The sequence below is a fragment of the Molossus molossus genome, unplaced genomic scaffold (assembly GCF_014108415.1).
Source record: "Molossus molossus isolate mMolMol1 unplaced genomic scaffold, mMolMol1.p scaffold_m16_p_19, whole genome shotgun sequence".
Classification (NCBI taxonomy): domain Eukaryota; kingdom Metazoa; phylum Chordata; class Mammalia; order Chiroptera; family Molossidae; genus Molossus; species Molossus molossus.
Genome location: NW_023425354.1, coordinates 6,574,974 through 6,589,145, shown reverse-complemented (window position 1 = coordinate 6,589,145; position 14,172 = coordinate 6,574,974). Strand labels below are relative to the sequence as shown.

Sequence of the window (14,172 nt, the reverse complement as noted above, 5' to 3'; positions counted from 1 at the left end):
GACTGACGACAACAGTGAGCAGTGGGTTTTGGCTTGTCCGCGCCCTGGAAACGCAGTCCCACCCCATCCCTGCTCGAGAATTTCAGTGAAATCCTTGCATTCCTTTCATTTGGTAAGGGTTGTTTGGGGCTCTTTCCCCCTCAAATATTCAGTGTTTTTCTAATTTTATGACTTCTGCTTCGGCCCCTAGAGAGTAACTTGGATACTTACAGATAGAAAAGTCTATAAATACCCAAAACAGCCATGGCCGGTTTGGCTCAGCGGTTAGAGCATCGGCCTGCGGTCCAGAGAGACCTGGGTTCGGTTCCCGCTAAGGGCATATACCTGGGTTGCAGTTTGTCCCCGGCCCTGGTCGGTCGTGCGGGTGGCAGCCACTCGATGTGTCCCTTTCACATCGATGTTTCTCTCTCTCTCTTCCTCTCTCTCCCTCCCGCTCTATCTGAACAAAAATATGTCCTCGGGTGAGGATAAAGGAAAAAAAAAATACCCAAAACATACGGATAACTGTTTCTTCAACCCCTTTTCTAGGAAGGGGGGGGTGTGTGATTATGTATCACATATAGATATGCCTACATCTGAAGATTTTACACACACACGGGTGGGCAAAAGAAGGCTTACAGTTGTGAGTGCAAGAAACAGTTCGTTCTTGTATTATTTGTGTATTAATTCTTGAATTTACTACTAACGTACTTTGGCTCACCCTGTATCCCGTTGTTGCGTGTTTATCCTCAAGCCAGAGGACACGGGTCAGCCCCTCCGTCCCAGCTCCCCCACCCATGGGTGAGTGGGTGTGCTAGTCTGAGGCCAGCCTTAATTTATTTGCACATCTCTCTTCTCAGAACTCAGACTCTGGCCATCTTCTTCTTTATCTGCCTTTTCTACTCCCAGTTCTCAATTCCTCTCCCTCTCGAGTTATCCCCAGCGGGAACGGCTCGGTTCTGCACCGGCTCCTGGTTAAGGAAAGTACACTGGAATTCTCCTAGTATACTGGAAAACCTCACGGCTGAGAGGAAGAAGACTCCATTTACTTACTGGAGTTCAGTGTCACTAAGAACTTCGCCGGAACTCCAGAACAAGTTCCTTTCCCTTGCAAGGGCTTTGCCCATTCTTTCTAAATGCCCTCGGCAGAGACCCTTAGGGAGGGAATCTCCCCTGCCCCCCCCTTGTCCCTGTGGGTCAGAAACTCTCAGGATGCGACAGTGGATGAGAAATCTTTCAATGATGCCCAACTCAGCCAACCACGGCCCTGACCTGTTCCCATCGGCTTCCTGGAGCCCCTGCTGTGATTAGGTGGCTCTCCCCTCAGTGTGGCCCCCAAACCTGGAAGTACTTAGTATGGGGCCTGAGACCAAGGTGCGACCGCGCCCTGGAGGAGTGAGAGCCTTGGGCTCGTGTGGGGTGAGGAAGGCAGGGTGCTGCTCGGGGCCTTTCTGGGCTGGGAAACAGGAGGAGCCTCTGACTTGGTGCCTCGGTGCCTCGGTTGTCCCCTAACTGCCCACAAGTGCCGTGGCACCAAGGGGTAGCTGGTAGCCCCCAAGGTTTTTACCACGAACATTGTTATCACTTTTGTAAACAAACTAGTGTCGTTGGTCGTCATCAGAATGTGAAGACCTAATGAACGGAAGTCATGCACAGGAAGTGCTTTATATCCCCGGATAGTTTCCGTAACGAGGAGGAGGAGCTGCTCAATGCCCGGCAGTCCTAACGGGCGGTCTGCGTCGTCGGCCAGGTTTCTGGCGGAGTCGGGAGCCCACATCGATTAGAGGGTTTCGGTCCACACGGTCAGGACTGAGAGGCCCCAGGTACGCTGTAGGAAGGGCAAACGACCTGAGTGCTTGGAGTTAGATACGAGCTTCGGTTCTTAAACAGAATGGGGGAAGTGCCTGAAGAGGCCCCAGGCCAAGGGCTCCCTGTCTCCTGGCGCCTGGGGTGGGGAAATACTCGGAGGCCTTTTAGCAAGTCTTGTAAGGATTTTTTCACAGTGTTCAAAATAATGTAAGAGAGTAGTTGAGGTCAGTTGATGGCCATTTTTTTCCTCGATTCAGACCTAAAACTTCTCATGATCAAGGAATACACCTCATTGCTCTATTTTGCAGTATTGGTATAAACTTGCCTCATTCATTGTTTTTTTTCTTTTTCTTTATTGATTTTAGAGAGGAAGGGAGAGAGAGAGAGAAAAACATCGATGAGAGAGAACATCGATTGGCCACCTCCTGCATGTCCCCACTGGGGATCAGGCCCACAACCTGGGCATGTGCCCTGACCGGGAATCGAACCGGCAACCTCTTGGTGCATGGGTCGACGCTCAGCCACTGAGCCACACCGGCCGGCCTCATTCATTGTTGTTATATGCAAATTTCCCTCCAATTCAGGTTAGTTCCATGCCAGTCCCTGATGTATGTGACCTGGCAGACAAGGCCACATCCAGAAGGGCTGCAGAGGCCTCACACTGGAATGTGGTGAGTGAGGCCGCTGTGTGCAGAGGCTGCTGCGCCTCCGAGCTCGGCACAAAGTCAAGAGCAGAGGACGAGTGCTTGGCCATCTAAACAGCCTCCTCAGTCTTGTCTCTTGGAATCGTGCTCCGCGTCTGTCGTGGAACTGGCGAGAGCTCCCCCGGCGGAGCGGCGGCACTCAGATGTGGCTTCCAGGGCTGCCGTGTGGAGTCTCCCAGCAGCGTGCGTGGGCCTTCCGCCCGAGTGCGCGCGAGACCCACGTCCACGCTCCCATCCGTCCCGCAGAAGGCCATGCAGGCCCTCCCAGCCCTGAGGAGGCAGGACGTTCCTGTGACTGCAGGTCACCCGTGTGGCAGCCCACGGGGAGTGTGCAAGTGGGTCATCCCTGCTGCTGCCTGCTTGAGTTTAATCCTCAATCTTGTTTATTTTTTTTATCCTCACCCGAGAACATTTTTCCATTTTTTTGTTCAGATAGAGTGGAAGGGAAAGAGGAAGAGAGAGAGTAACATCGATGTGCAAGGGACACATCGAGTGGCTGCCACCCGCATGACCCAGCCAGGGCCGGGGACAAACTGCAACCGAAGTACGTGCCCTTAGCGGGAACCGAACCCGGGACCGCAGGCTGACGCTCTAACCGCTGAGCCAAACCGGCTAGGGCTTAATCCTCAATCTTAATTTAATATTGGAAATAATTGAGTTGACTGGGTAAAGTACATTTTCTCTAATACACATGAAAATTCTAGCTATTGAAAGTAAAACCATTTTGTTCTATTATCCGTGGGATGTTTCACACTCCCTGGGAACCCTGTCTGCTGCCACTATTTTTTTTTTTTTATCCTCCCCGCCCCTCCTACAGAATCCTTCCACCATTCCTTACAACAGATCTTTTTTTTTAAATAAAAGTCCTGTGTTCTGATTCTTTGCCTCTTCCAGACCCTCACATGTGTCCTTGGGCAAGTTACCCTCTTCTTAGAGCCTCCGTGGTCTGGACCAGAAAGTTCTACTTCATAGAGATTTGGTGAGATTAGAAGCCTGGCACTTGTTCGTCCAGCAAGGTCTGACAGGAGGCGTTAACAGCTCTTCTAAGACCTGCTGCTGGTGTATTCTGTTCAGATTCTGAACTTAGGCGGGACCCCCACAAGCCACAGACGAGTCCAGCTACCGTCCGGGCTGCTTTGTCCGAGCCCAGTGCGGGCAGAGCCCTTCCACACATTCCCCTCTGTCCTCCCCTTGCCAGGCACATGTGCTCATTTCCCGAGGAGCGGAGGCAGTGTGCCTACCTAGCTGTGTGCACTTGTCACATCGCAGCGCTGGGTAGAGCTGGCATTCGACCCCCCAAACCTGTCTCCTGGGCCAGCATCCTTTCAGCTGCCTCACCCCTCACCCTCCAGCTCTGCAGGCCTGGCGCCGGCTCCACTGCCTCGGGTGGGGGCTTGTCCTGCCGCAAGCCTTGTATTGTCCTCCTCCCGCTCTCCGAAGGACACAGCTCCGCGTCCCCACTCCTTCCGCGGGCGCAACGCCTGGTGTCGACCTCAGCAGCCTTACACGTTCCATGTCACGGCCTGCCTCCCAGGATAAGCCTGGCTGTACCACCTACTCCCGGTAATTCCCCGCACCAGGCGTGCCCAGAACAGGGTCTTAAATGTAAGCCACACTGGGAAGCAGCCGTCGTGCTAGAGAACACCACTTGATTTAATTGCCGGTTTGGAGCAGCAGCCGCGGCCCTGTGCACGGCCTGCCGGGTGCAGCCCGCCTGCCGCACTCTGCCCGGTGTGTGGGTGACCCGCCCTGCCACAGTCCATCTGCCTGCGATCCTGCTGGAGTTCCGGGAGCTCGTTCACCGGCAGGCTGAGGACAGAGCCACTGTGCGTCTCACCTTGTTTAGGCAACCGTGGGCCCACGAGGACATTGGGAACAAGCCCACAGAATGGCCACGGGGCTCCTCACGGGCAGCTCCTCCAGCCCCCCAGACAGACCAGGAGTTACATCCGACAGCTCTTACCCGGTCAGTCTACTGCATGCAGTTAATGATATAATGGCCCATTTTTTCACACTGAAAGGGAAAAAATGAATGGTGTTGGTTTTTGTATATGGAAATCCCAGAAGAAAAACTCCTAAATTGTCTAGGGAAGCAGAGAAGAGCTAGCTGGCCGTCTGAGGAACGGGGTGGCTTCTGCGCATAGTGGAGCCCCATTTCAAGCCCAGAGGATCCCCTGAGATTCGGGCCGAGGCATCACTACCCCAGAGAACAGGACTCTGGCCAGTAAGTCTAATGTACGAGGAAGGTGAGGGTCTGCCCTTGCCTTTCGTCCTCACAGGACTTCTCTGGCAGAACAGAAGTCAGAGCTCAGGACGGTTAGAGGCCATCAGCAGGTAGTACGATAAAACATGGTGTGCGGGTACAAAGGAGCTAGGTGCTACCCGCCCCTCCACCCTCCACACCCCTGCTCTTCAGGACATTATACAGAAGTGACTCCAGAGAACCGGCAGGCAGCAAAATTAGACATGAAAGATGTTTAACTTATTAGCATTTTAAAGAAATAGTCTTGTCCGGCAGGAGGTAAGATTAGATTGTTGAGACTTCCCAGTCATGACTTTTGGTTTATCAGTATTCCTCCATTCCCTTAATTCACACTCCGAAACCCAAGCAGGGTTTTCTTTGTGGCAGGGAAGGAGTCACATTCCACAGCGACTCCCCCCCCCCCCCCCCCCCGCCCTCCAGCCCTGGACAGAAAACAGCTCGAACCCCTCAGGCCTACTCACCCTGTAGCTGGGGCCCTGCTCCTGCGCCCTGAGCCCTGGGCAGCAGGAGGCCAGCTGCTCCCGGGGCCGCAGGGGGTGGGGGAGAAGCAGACACTCCATCGGGAAAGGGGGCTTTCGGGGTTGCCAGGTAGCAGCAGAAGGTGCTGGAGCCCAAGGCCGGGTGAGCTGCAGAGACGGGAGTGCGTGAAGAAGCAGTTATGTAGACTCCTCTGCAGACATGGCCACTCTACCCCGAGGGCAGGGGCTCTGGGCAGGCATTCGGGCAGAAGCGAGGTTTTGAAATGCCTTTCTTTGCCATTCTCATTGCCAAAAACATGCCTTTGGATGGAAGTTAGAAATGGGCTTATGAATGTCCTTGAGGGTTATTTCCCACCTTCTGGCGGAGATGCCGCTCAGAACCGGCAGGGGGCGCCCTCATCCCGCGCCAGCACCATCCCAGCCCCCTGGCCGGGCCCTCTAGCTACGGACTGGACAGGACGGCCAGTGAGCAGGAGCTGAGCAGCGATCATTCAGCCGGCAGGCGTGGCCCGCAGGCTGTGGTTTGCTGGAGGCTGTCACAGTGCTTGGTGTCTGCAGAAAGAGTTCTGACCCCAGACAACCAGGATGGCCCCGAGTCACAGTAACAGCTTTGACCACCCATGTTATTAGCTAAGGAGAAGGGGAAGCCTGGGGGCCTGGGCGCTGAGAAGTCCTACCTGAAGCAGAAGTTACAGGGCTTGGGGGGGTCTGAGAGGAGCAGCCACACGTATGTGCCACGTACACCCAGGGCCGTGTGCCTCTCCCAGGATGGGGCACAGAGCCGCCACGTGAGAGTGAGGGGTGGGGCCGTGCAGCGCTGGGGCCTGAGTCCCCCAGGGAGCACAAGTGGCAGGAGGCACGCGGCCCTCCCTGCTGCACCCACCTCCACGTGCGTCGGGCTGAAGGGAAGGTTCATCTTGGGGCTGGGGAAAGAGACAATCAGAGCCACTCTGTAGCCTGCCCGCCGCTGGCCCCCGCTGGCAGGGTCCTGGTTTCAGCACCCCAGGAAGGAGCCCGCACCCTCTCCGGGAACTGAGGGAGCTGCAGAGGGTTTGGGTGTTAAGTGTCCTCACTCGTGTTTCTAGAACACTCGTGAGGAGCTGCACGCGGTCCCGGCATGCACACACCAACAGCACGGCGGCGCTGGGACAGCTGAGCACCGCAGGGCGGGGGTGACGCCAGGAAAGCGCCGGGCAGTGCTTGCCGGACACGGCGGGTCCCCCTGGGTCAGAGAAGCTACAGAAGGATCTAGATGGAGAAGGCAGAGAGTGGGCCCAGCCCTGGGTGGGACCAAACTTACTGTGCATATTGGCATTTGGGTCCCTTGGGGCAGAAGCCCGCTAAGTAGTTAATGCACAGTAGCCTCTGGATGTGGTGGTACTTACACAGGGGACCTGCCGGGCAGAGAGAAACGGCCAGAAGCTGCCTTAGCAAAGGGGGGAAACGACGAAGCTCGCTGGGGAGGAACGATGGCCACAGGCTCCCCTTAACGGGGTGTAGACGTCTTCCTGTCCTGTCCAGAGGGCCCCGAAGCACCTACTTCCCAGCCACGTGACAGACGGGAAAGGGAACCTCGGAATGTCTCGGGTGGGCATGTCCCTCACATGCTGTGCCTCAAAGGACTTAGGTAGAGGCAAACTGTCACTTAGCTGTAGAAGGTACAGGTGAGGCAAGGCTAACCCCACATCTCACTAATCCTCCTTCAGCACCCCTCCTCTATAACTGTCCCCCCAAAGGGACCCTGCCAAGAACTCAGTAAGAACAACATGCCAAAGGCACAGGACAGGGAAGCACACAGGTGCTCAGAGCGGGGACTCTGATGGGGTCCCTGTCTCCTGAGTTTGGCTGACTGTACTGGGGTCAGTGGAAATGCTTTAGTGGCACTCAGGACACCCCCAGGCGGGTGAACTGCATGTCCCCTGTGGGCCAGACCCTATTCCAGGCGCTCCCCGTGGGGCCCGGCAACCCTAGGAGGGAGGCGTCTTTCTTTTCCTGAGAGGAAGCGAGCAGTTCAGCCTTGCGTTCAAGGTCGTGCAGCCGACACACCCCGAAGCCACCGGGATTGGAGCCCAGGTAAGCCTGCTGCAGGAAGCCCGCCACGCCCACGCCAGCCTCCATGCCACGGTGTGACAGAGGGCTCTCCCACGGAGCGAGCACGAGAACCACGGAAAGGATCTCTGTTGGGATTTCAACCCGGGGGAGACCTCGCCCCAGTGGGGCCTCATCGGCGATATGCAACCTCCCTGCAGAGAGACCGCCCATCTGGTCACCCCCATCCCCACTGCCCCCTTTCTGTCAGGGCCTCACCGTCTCTGCAGAAACCTTGATCATACCAAGGACAGTCCCGGGTCCTGAAAACTGTCTTCGTGTGGAGAAAGTGACATTCCTTGTTGCTGCATTCACCTGAAAAGTCCAGTATTCTTTGTAGATGGGCAGGTTTGTTTCCATGGTGACTTCCGCCCTCCCCACACTGAATTGACCTTGCCCCTCAAATAGAGCCACTTGCCCTGGCCACCTGGCTCAGTTGGTTGAAGTATCGTCCCATACACCAAAAGGTTGTGTTTTTGTTTTTTTAATCCTCACCTGAGGATATTTTTACGATTATCTTCAGACAGTGTGGGAGGGAGAGAGAGACAGACACACAGAGAGAGAACCATCGACGTGAGAGGGACACATCGATTGGTTGTCGTCACCCGCAGGACCCCAACAGGGGCCGAACCGCAACCATTGGCTGGAATCGAACCCAGGACTCTTTGGTCTCTTGTCTGCAGGCCGATGCTCTAACCGCTGAGCCAAACCAGCCAGGGCCAAGGTTGAGGTTTTGATTCCCAGTCAGGGCACATCTCAACCAATCGACATTTCTCTCTCACATCTATGTTTTTGTTTCTCATCAATAAAAACATATCTTTGGGTGAGGAGTATATATGCCACTTGCCTTCCTTCTGGTCGTCAGCAGCTTTTGAAAACAGTAAGTTATTTCTAATTCTCCCTGCGATCTAAGAAGGATGGACCCCAATAGCATTCACTAAGCAGGCTTGGGGTGAAGACACACATTTGGAGGAGGTGGGTGGGGAGGGCTGGATATCAAGGAGGCAGGGCTGGAACTGAAGGCGTTTAGATGCCCTTAGGCAGGAAGGAACCAGAAGACATGGGGAAAGGGGAACCCAGAGCTGGTAGCTAAAGACCCAAGAAGACATAAGACACTGGATGGCCATGCGTTGTGACTAATGCCGCTGTTCTCTGTACAAAGAGACCTACACAGCCTCGAGTCTGGGGGCGCAGCTCATCTTGGTGAAATTGCAGAGAGGAACAGAGCCCCACCTCGGAGTTGACCCAGGGATGAAAGTAGATGCTACAGAGAGAACTGTGAGTGATGTCACGTCTGTGGAGGAGACCAAGCCCCGTGGCTCCTAGGAGGAGGCAGCAAGCACTGTCTGCATAGACTACTCAAGAGTTACTGCGAGAACCTTCTTAGATGTCTCTGAGGGACCCAGGGGCTCTGAAGGCATCATGGGGGAAGATCCAGGCCATTTCTCACCCCATTCAAGGCGAGAATTAGTGTTTCCAGTCTCATCCTCTTTAAAAGTTGACAACTCTGAACTCCATAGTGTCTATACCACTGATTTTCAAACCGCTCCAAAGAGATCTGTTTTGTACACTGGGCTTCTGCAGAGCAAGGATTCACCTGAAGAAGAACACAGTGCAGCTGACTCTGGCTCGAGCCCTCTAAGGAACCGAGGTGACGTCCTCCGCCCCTTGCCCTGGAGCTGGTGAATACTTGACAGACAGAGACAATGGGAAGTCACCCTATGCACTGGTGTTCCTTTCTCCCTGGATGCGCGTCTCCGCATTCCTCTTGCAGCCAGCAGGTGGCGCCCGCACCTCACCCTCCAGAAACACCCCAATTGCCTTTTTGATGGACACAGCCAAAGACCGCGGACTTCCTCAACCCTTAAAACTGCTCCTGCCCGCTCCTATACTCCCCAACAATATTTAAAAAAATAAAACAATTAACCTCCAATAAGAATAATCATTCCTTTGGTATGAGATTAGGAGAGATTCGTTCATTTCCTCTAAGAGCAAAAACGAACATTACTGATTGTAATCATGGATTCCCATGTCTGCCTTCACAGTGGGAGTTATTTGAGGGCAGAAGGGGACCTGGTCCTACTCCTGTATCTATGTCCAGCACAGTATCCCCTACTCCCAAAAAAGACTAACGCAGGGTTATTGAAGGAGAAGGTAAGTGGCATTTCAAAATTAAAGTGGTTTAGGCAATGACTAAGGGGAGCCAGGTGCCAGATAAACTGAACACGTGTGGGCAGCCCTCGTAAATAGCCACAGTGCTCAACTCCGCAGGCATGAAACAGACTTTTATTTGGGAGGAGCCAGGACCGCCTCCTCCCACTAATAGGGAACACCTGCCCCCCATGCTGACTCAGTTTCCAAGCCCAGCCCCTCCATCAGAGGCATCCCTGGAGACTGCCCCAGCTCTCTCTCCCCTCCAGGTCATTCTTTTTAAAACACAATTTCAAAACCACTGGACTAGAGAATCCTTCCGGCTCCTTCCAGTTCTGAAAAGCACTGAGCTGCAGATTTCCACGGGGAAGGACGAGATGGAAATTCAGAGTCCATGCTTCCACGGGGCAGGAAGTGGCTGGGGCTCCCCACTCCGGGGCCCCCCATTCCGGAGCCCCGTGGATGATGAGAAGGGCCTGAGGCCGTCAGGAGGTGAGACGCTAGCCCAGAGCCGGTCACACAAACTAATTTAGGGGCTATGCTTCTGAGCCCCAAGGCTGTTTGTTTATGGTTAGCTTTTATTGCCAGTAAGTGATGCTTTATTTCCATTAATGGAGGCAATATAAAGTTTTCTTCTAAAATGAGAGTTTAAAATGGTGGAAGATGAAATGGTGGTGGAGGCCAACAGACAGGTGCTTTGTGAGAAGGGCAAACATCGGGAAAGTGGCCTCCCGTCCCTGCTGTTTGGGGACCCCTGGCCGGGACACCCCCTCCCTCCCAAACCCCGGACGGAGAGATGGCCCGTTCGGGGCTATTTCCGGACAGTTAGTCTGTGTCTGCCACTTAGCCAGGACGGCAGAGGGAAACAATTCAGCCTTTGATCCAGCCACACCCTCTCCTCCCCTTGGGTAAGTGGTGTGTGCCTGAGCCTGGAGGGGGCAGATAAACAGGGACCAGAGTTCAGTCCTACTTTCTCTAGGGCACTGGAGAGGCAGGCGTCCGAGGCTCAGGCAGGCCCGGTCTGCCACCTGAGACATGGAAGGCCTCCTCTGGGTGTCCCTCCCTAACGTCCGGGCCCACAGCCGCCGCTGCCACCCTCGCGGGGAAAGGGCTGTGGCCAGGAAGGAGCATTACCGAACTTGGAGAAGAAGTAGCACTCGGGCATCCTGGTGAGGTCGTACTGGTGTAGGAACTTGCACTGGTCGCCCTTCTTGCACAACCCGCGCAGCCAATGCTTGCACACCACCGTCTGCTCCCCGTGGTCGTGCCGGAATGGGCACAGCTTCCCTGGGGACCAGAGCGCCAGCTAGGAGCTGCCTGCCCACCCCCAGCCTGGGCCTCAGGCCCCAGCTGCCCTCCTCTTGTCCCTTCCCCTGGACCCTGGTGGTGGCTAGAAGGGGGGGCCAGAGGCAACACGGAGGACCTGCTGCTGTCTGAACACAGGGCTGCCCTGCGTGGTGCCCGTCAAACCCCAGGAAGGCTCCAGGCTGTCGGGACACCCCTACGACTCCTTACAGCCCCCTCTCCTCCAGACTTACGGTCGGGCTTCCCAGAGCACAGAGCCGTGGTCTCCAGCCCTGGACCCCTCCCCCCCCAGCACGTCCCTATCACATAGTACTTGCTCATCAAGGGCCTTTGGAATTCATGTCTTAAAAAAAAAAAGAAGTTATGTTTCCTGATTCCAGAGACCTGACGTGATGATGACGCAAGGCCAACGCTAAGGATGAAGAAGAAAATGGAATGTGATATTTAACTCTTCATCATCTTCATCAACACACTGTTGCCACCAGCAGGAAGGACACTCCAGTTCCCACATTTCCAAGCGGGCCTGGTCTCATGCATCTGATAGAATTGCCTTAACCTCCACCCCTGACCATTGACTTGCTCGAATCTGACCTTCCACAAAAGCAGTTTTATTTCTTTGCAAGAGGATGTTACTGTGAAACATTGCCCTGGAGACGGGGCAGAGCTGAGGACACAGGACCCACAGAGGCGTCACTTGGTCCTGGCTCACAAAGCCTGCAGGGATCAGTGAACTTGGTTCCCTCCTCATCCCATAGTCCAGGCCTGGCCCGAAGCCAAAGAGGCACATGGCTAAAGGGCTCAGGTCCTCCTTGCCTGGGCCCGTCCTGCCTCCCAGCTTCCCTAGGACAGATCCACTTGGGTCACACTAGCAGGGGTTCATCACCTGAGCCTATGGGGCCTGGGAACCCCCACCTTGGAGGCACGACTTTTGGGGGCAGCTGTGGTCTGCGAGCCAGAAGAAAAGCTGGGCTCCTGTATTTGAGTTAAGCTCTTCGGGGAGACAGGCTTGGAAGAGGGTACTGCTTGATCCAAACCGGGGCAGGGGAGGGTGCTTGTTGGTAGCATTTCAAAGGCTGTGGCCGGAGCTACTCGGGGCATAGGGAAGGAATGGATGGAGCAGCTGGGTGGCCCCATACAGGTTCAGAGGACAAGAGTTGGGGAGGGATGAGACTCTCCTGGCTGGGAGGAAAATAAAGAAGTCAGCGTTCTCCTGGAGGACACAGGCTGGAACCGGCCGACACTGCCCCTCCCCCAGCAAGGCAGAAGGAAGGAACGCCTCCCTCCTTCCGGCGGCTCTGGCCACCCTGGTCAACGCTACTGAGTCAGGGAAATTCTGGTCGGGCCCACCCACTTGCCCATTGCCTACTTAGAAAATTAAAACTGCCCCGTCCTGAGTTCTCCTCCCCAAGTGAACACCCTATTCCAGCCCAAACTGAGCCCAGGGTGGCCCAGACATGACCCCCACCCAGGCCTACCAGCCAACCCACCTTTCTCACAGGGCCCTTTCGCGAAGAAGTTGCACACCGCTGAGCTGGACTCTAGAAGGGGAGAAGGGGAGAGGGGGCAGCTTCCCCAGGGGCCATTACCTCATAAGCAAGTCCCCGGGAACTGCCCCAAAGGCCCCCAAGTCCTGCCCTTGGATGTTGGTCTCTGGAACCAGCTCCAAACCTCAACACCTAAGCCCCCAAATCTGGCTCAGAGGCCGTGGAGGGGCCCAAGGCCAGCCTGGGCGCTGGGGGCCAGTGTGGTTTTCCCGATTTGCCCCAATCTGGAAAGTGGACACCCAGAGCCAGCCCTGTTTTTCTGGCATCTTGCACAGGATGTAGGAGGGGAGGCCGAGCTCCTGAGAGGAGAGGAGCTAGGCTGGGATCCAAGGCTACGGGCCCAAGCCCCCAGCTCAGTCCCCCAGAAGGATGCTGAGCAGAGAGGTCTGCAGGGCAGCTGGGGCGGGGGGATGGTGCAGGTCCCCAGAGGGGCGGCTGCCACCGTCCTCACTCACTGTCCATGCCCTGGAAAGGCAGGAGGCCAGTGCCCTTCTGCATCTCTACATCCTCCTCCAAGGTGAACGTGAACCTCTCCAGCCCCGCAATGACCTCGTCCATCTTCCCTCTCCTGCCGGGGCCGATGAAAGCTGCTTGAGCCCCTGCAGGTGGACCTTATAAGCTCTGGAGGCCCTAAAGGGTCAGGGTCCGCCTCCAGGAGCCAGGTGATGGCCAGGCTACCCTCAGGCCCAGCTGTACGGGACTGGGGCCCAGCTGTCTGCACCCTTGCGCATGCAGGTGCAGATGCCCCAGGGCCCCACCCCCCACAGTCAGTCAGTCCCATCCCAGTGCTCCTTGCTGGGGGGGAGGAGGGCACCCACATGCTGCTATCTCTGCTTGTTCCCAAACCCACACACAGCATCCGCACAGGCATCACCCGACCTGCTCATACTTTCAACATGAAGAAGCCCGGGTTAGCCGAGAAGTTGCACAAACAAACCACAGCCAGGCTGTTCTCTTTCGCAGGCGCCTGGGAGCCAGAGGGTGGGGGGCAGGGCGGGGGTGCAGAGGGACGGAGGCCCCCAGCCTCCCCCTTCCCTCCAGTGGGGCCCCAGCCAACCCCTCCCTCTGGGGCTCCTGACACCCCTTTCCTGGCCTGAGCGACAAGCCCGAGTGAGCCTTCCTTGGGAGAGAGGGACGCGGGGCTGCACTCGGATCGGAAGCGGCTGGATGAACGGCGCTTTGTTGATCTCGCCACAGCGCGCCGCGCAGCCGGCGGGGGTGGGGCCTCCCCGCTGCGGCCTCCCCGCCAGGATTCCGCTGGGCCACCCCAGAGCCTCCCCGCCCCTGAGAAAGTGCTTTGTGAACGAAATCTCTATGCAAATGTTGTTTTATTATTATTACGCCACCCCGCCCCCCTGGCCTGCAGACATCTGAAAATGCTTTCAAAGGGGCTTTGTGGGCTCTAACTAGGGCAGGCCCCCCCTCCCCCGGCTCCGGCCCCCTAACTGGCCTTCCCTCTCACTGGAGCTGGTGTTTTCTGAGTCACATCGGAGCCGGGCGATGCCCACAGAACCCAAATGCCCTCCTTCCCGGACCAGCAGGGAGAGGTGGGCCGTGCCCTGCAGGTCCGCAGCCCGGCCAACAAGAACGAGCCTGCTGGCTTCTGTCTCCCCAGGGCTGTGGCTTCTAGGTTTGTTGTTCTTTTGAACTCGGGATCAGAAAAGCAAACAGCTGGAGAGACACCTGGAGCCAGGCGAGGCCGGGAGGGGCGGGGGGATCCAAGAGTCACGGAGCGTGGGCTTCCCTCCAGCGCATTCCCAGGAAGGCAGAGGGCGAGCTGCGGGCCACGGCGGCGGGTCCCCGGGGCAGACGCCCTGTCTGTGCACATGCAGCTGCCGCACGCGCTCACT

The 14,172-nt window shown here is 56.4% G+C and overlaps 1 protein-coding gene across 1 annotated transcript; it reads right to left on the bottom strand.

The window, feature by feature from the left end:
- Positions 1 to 4,334: 4,334 nt before the first annotated feature.
- CPSF4L (cleavage and polyadenylation specific factor 4 like) lies at positions 4,335 to 12,880 on the bottom strand. Its single transcript, XM_036269784.1, has 10 exons — positions 12,778 to 12,880; positions 12,266 to 12,316; positions 10,608 to 10,760; positions 7,542 to 7,637; positions 6,535 to 6,628; positions 6,118 to 6,157; positions 5,853 to 5,864; positions 5,735 to 5,750; positions 5,217 to 5,359; positions 4,335 to 4,506 (listed from the first exon to the last, which is right to left on the bottom strand). The coding sequence occupies exons 1-10, from the start codon at positions 12,878 to 12,880 to the stop codon at positions 4,465 to 4,467; spliced, it is 750 nt and encodes a 249-aa protein (XP_036125677.1). The 3' UTR covers positions 4,335 to 4,464.
- Positions 12,881 to 14,172: the final 1,292 nt, after the last annotated feature.

Excerpts from the sequence above, each read along its gene's own strand:
- CPSF4L (XM_036269784.1), bottom strand. The coding sequence starts at position 12,880 with ATGGACGAGGTCATTGCGGGGCTGGAGAGGTTCACGTTCACCTTGGAG. Across the intron at positions 12,317-12,777 it reads GCCTTTCCAGGGCATGGACA|AGTCCAGCTCAGCGGTGTGC; the intron begins GTGAGTGAGGAC and ends CTCCCCTTCTAG. Across the intron at positions 6,158-6,534 it reads CCCAAATGCCAATATGCACA|CCCCAAGATGAACCTTCCCT; the intron begins GTAAGTTTGGTC and ends CTCTTTCCCCAG.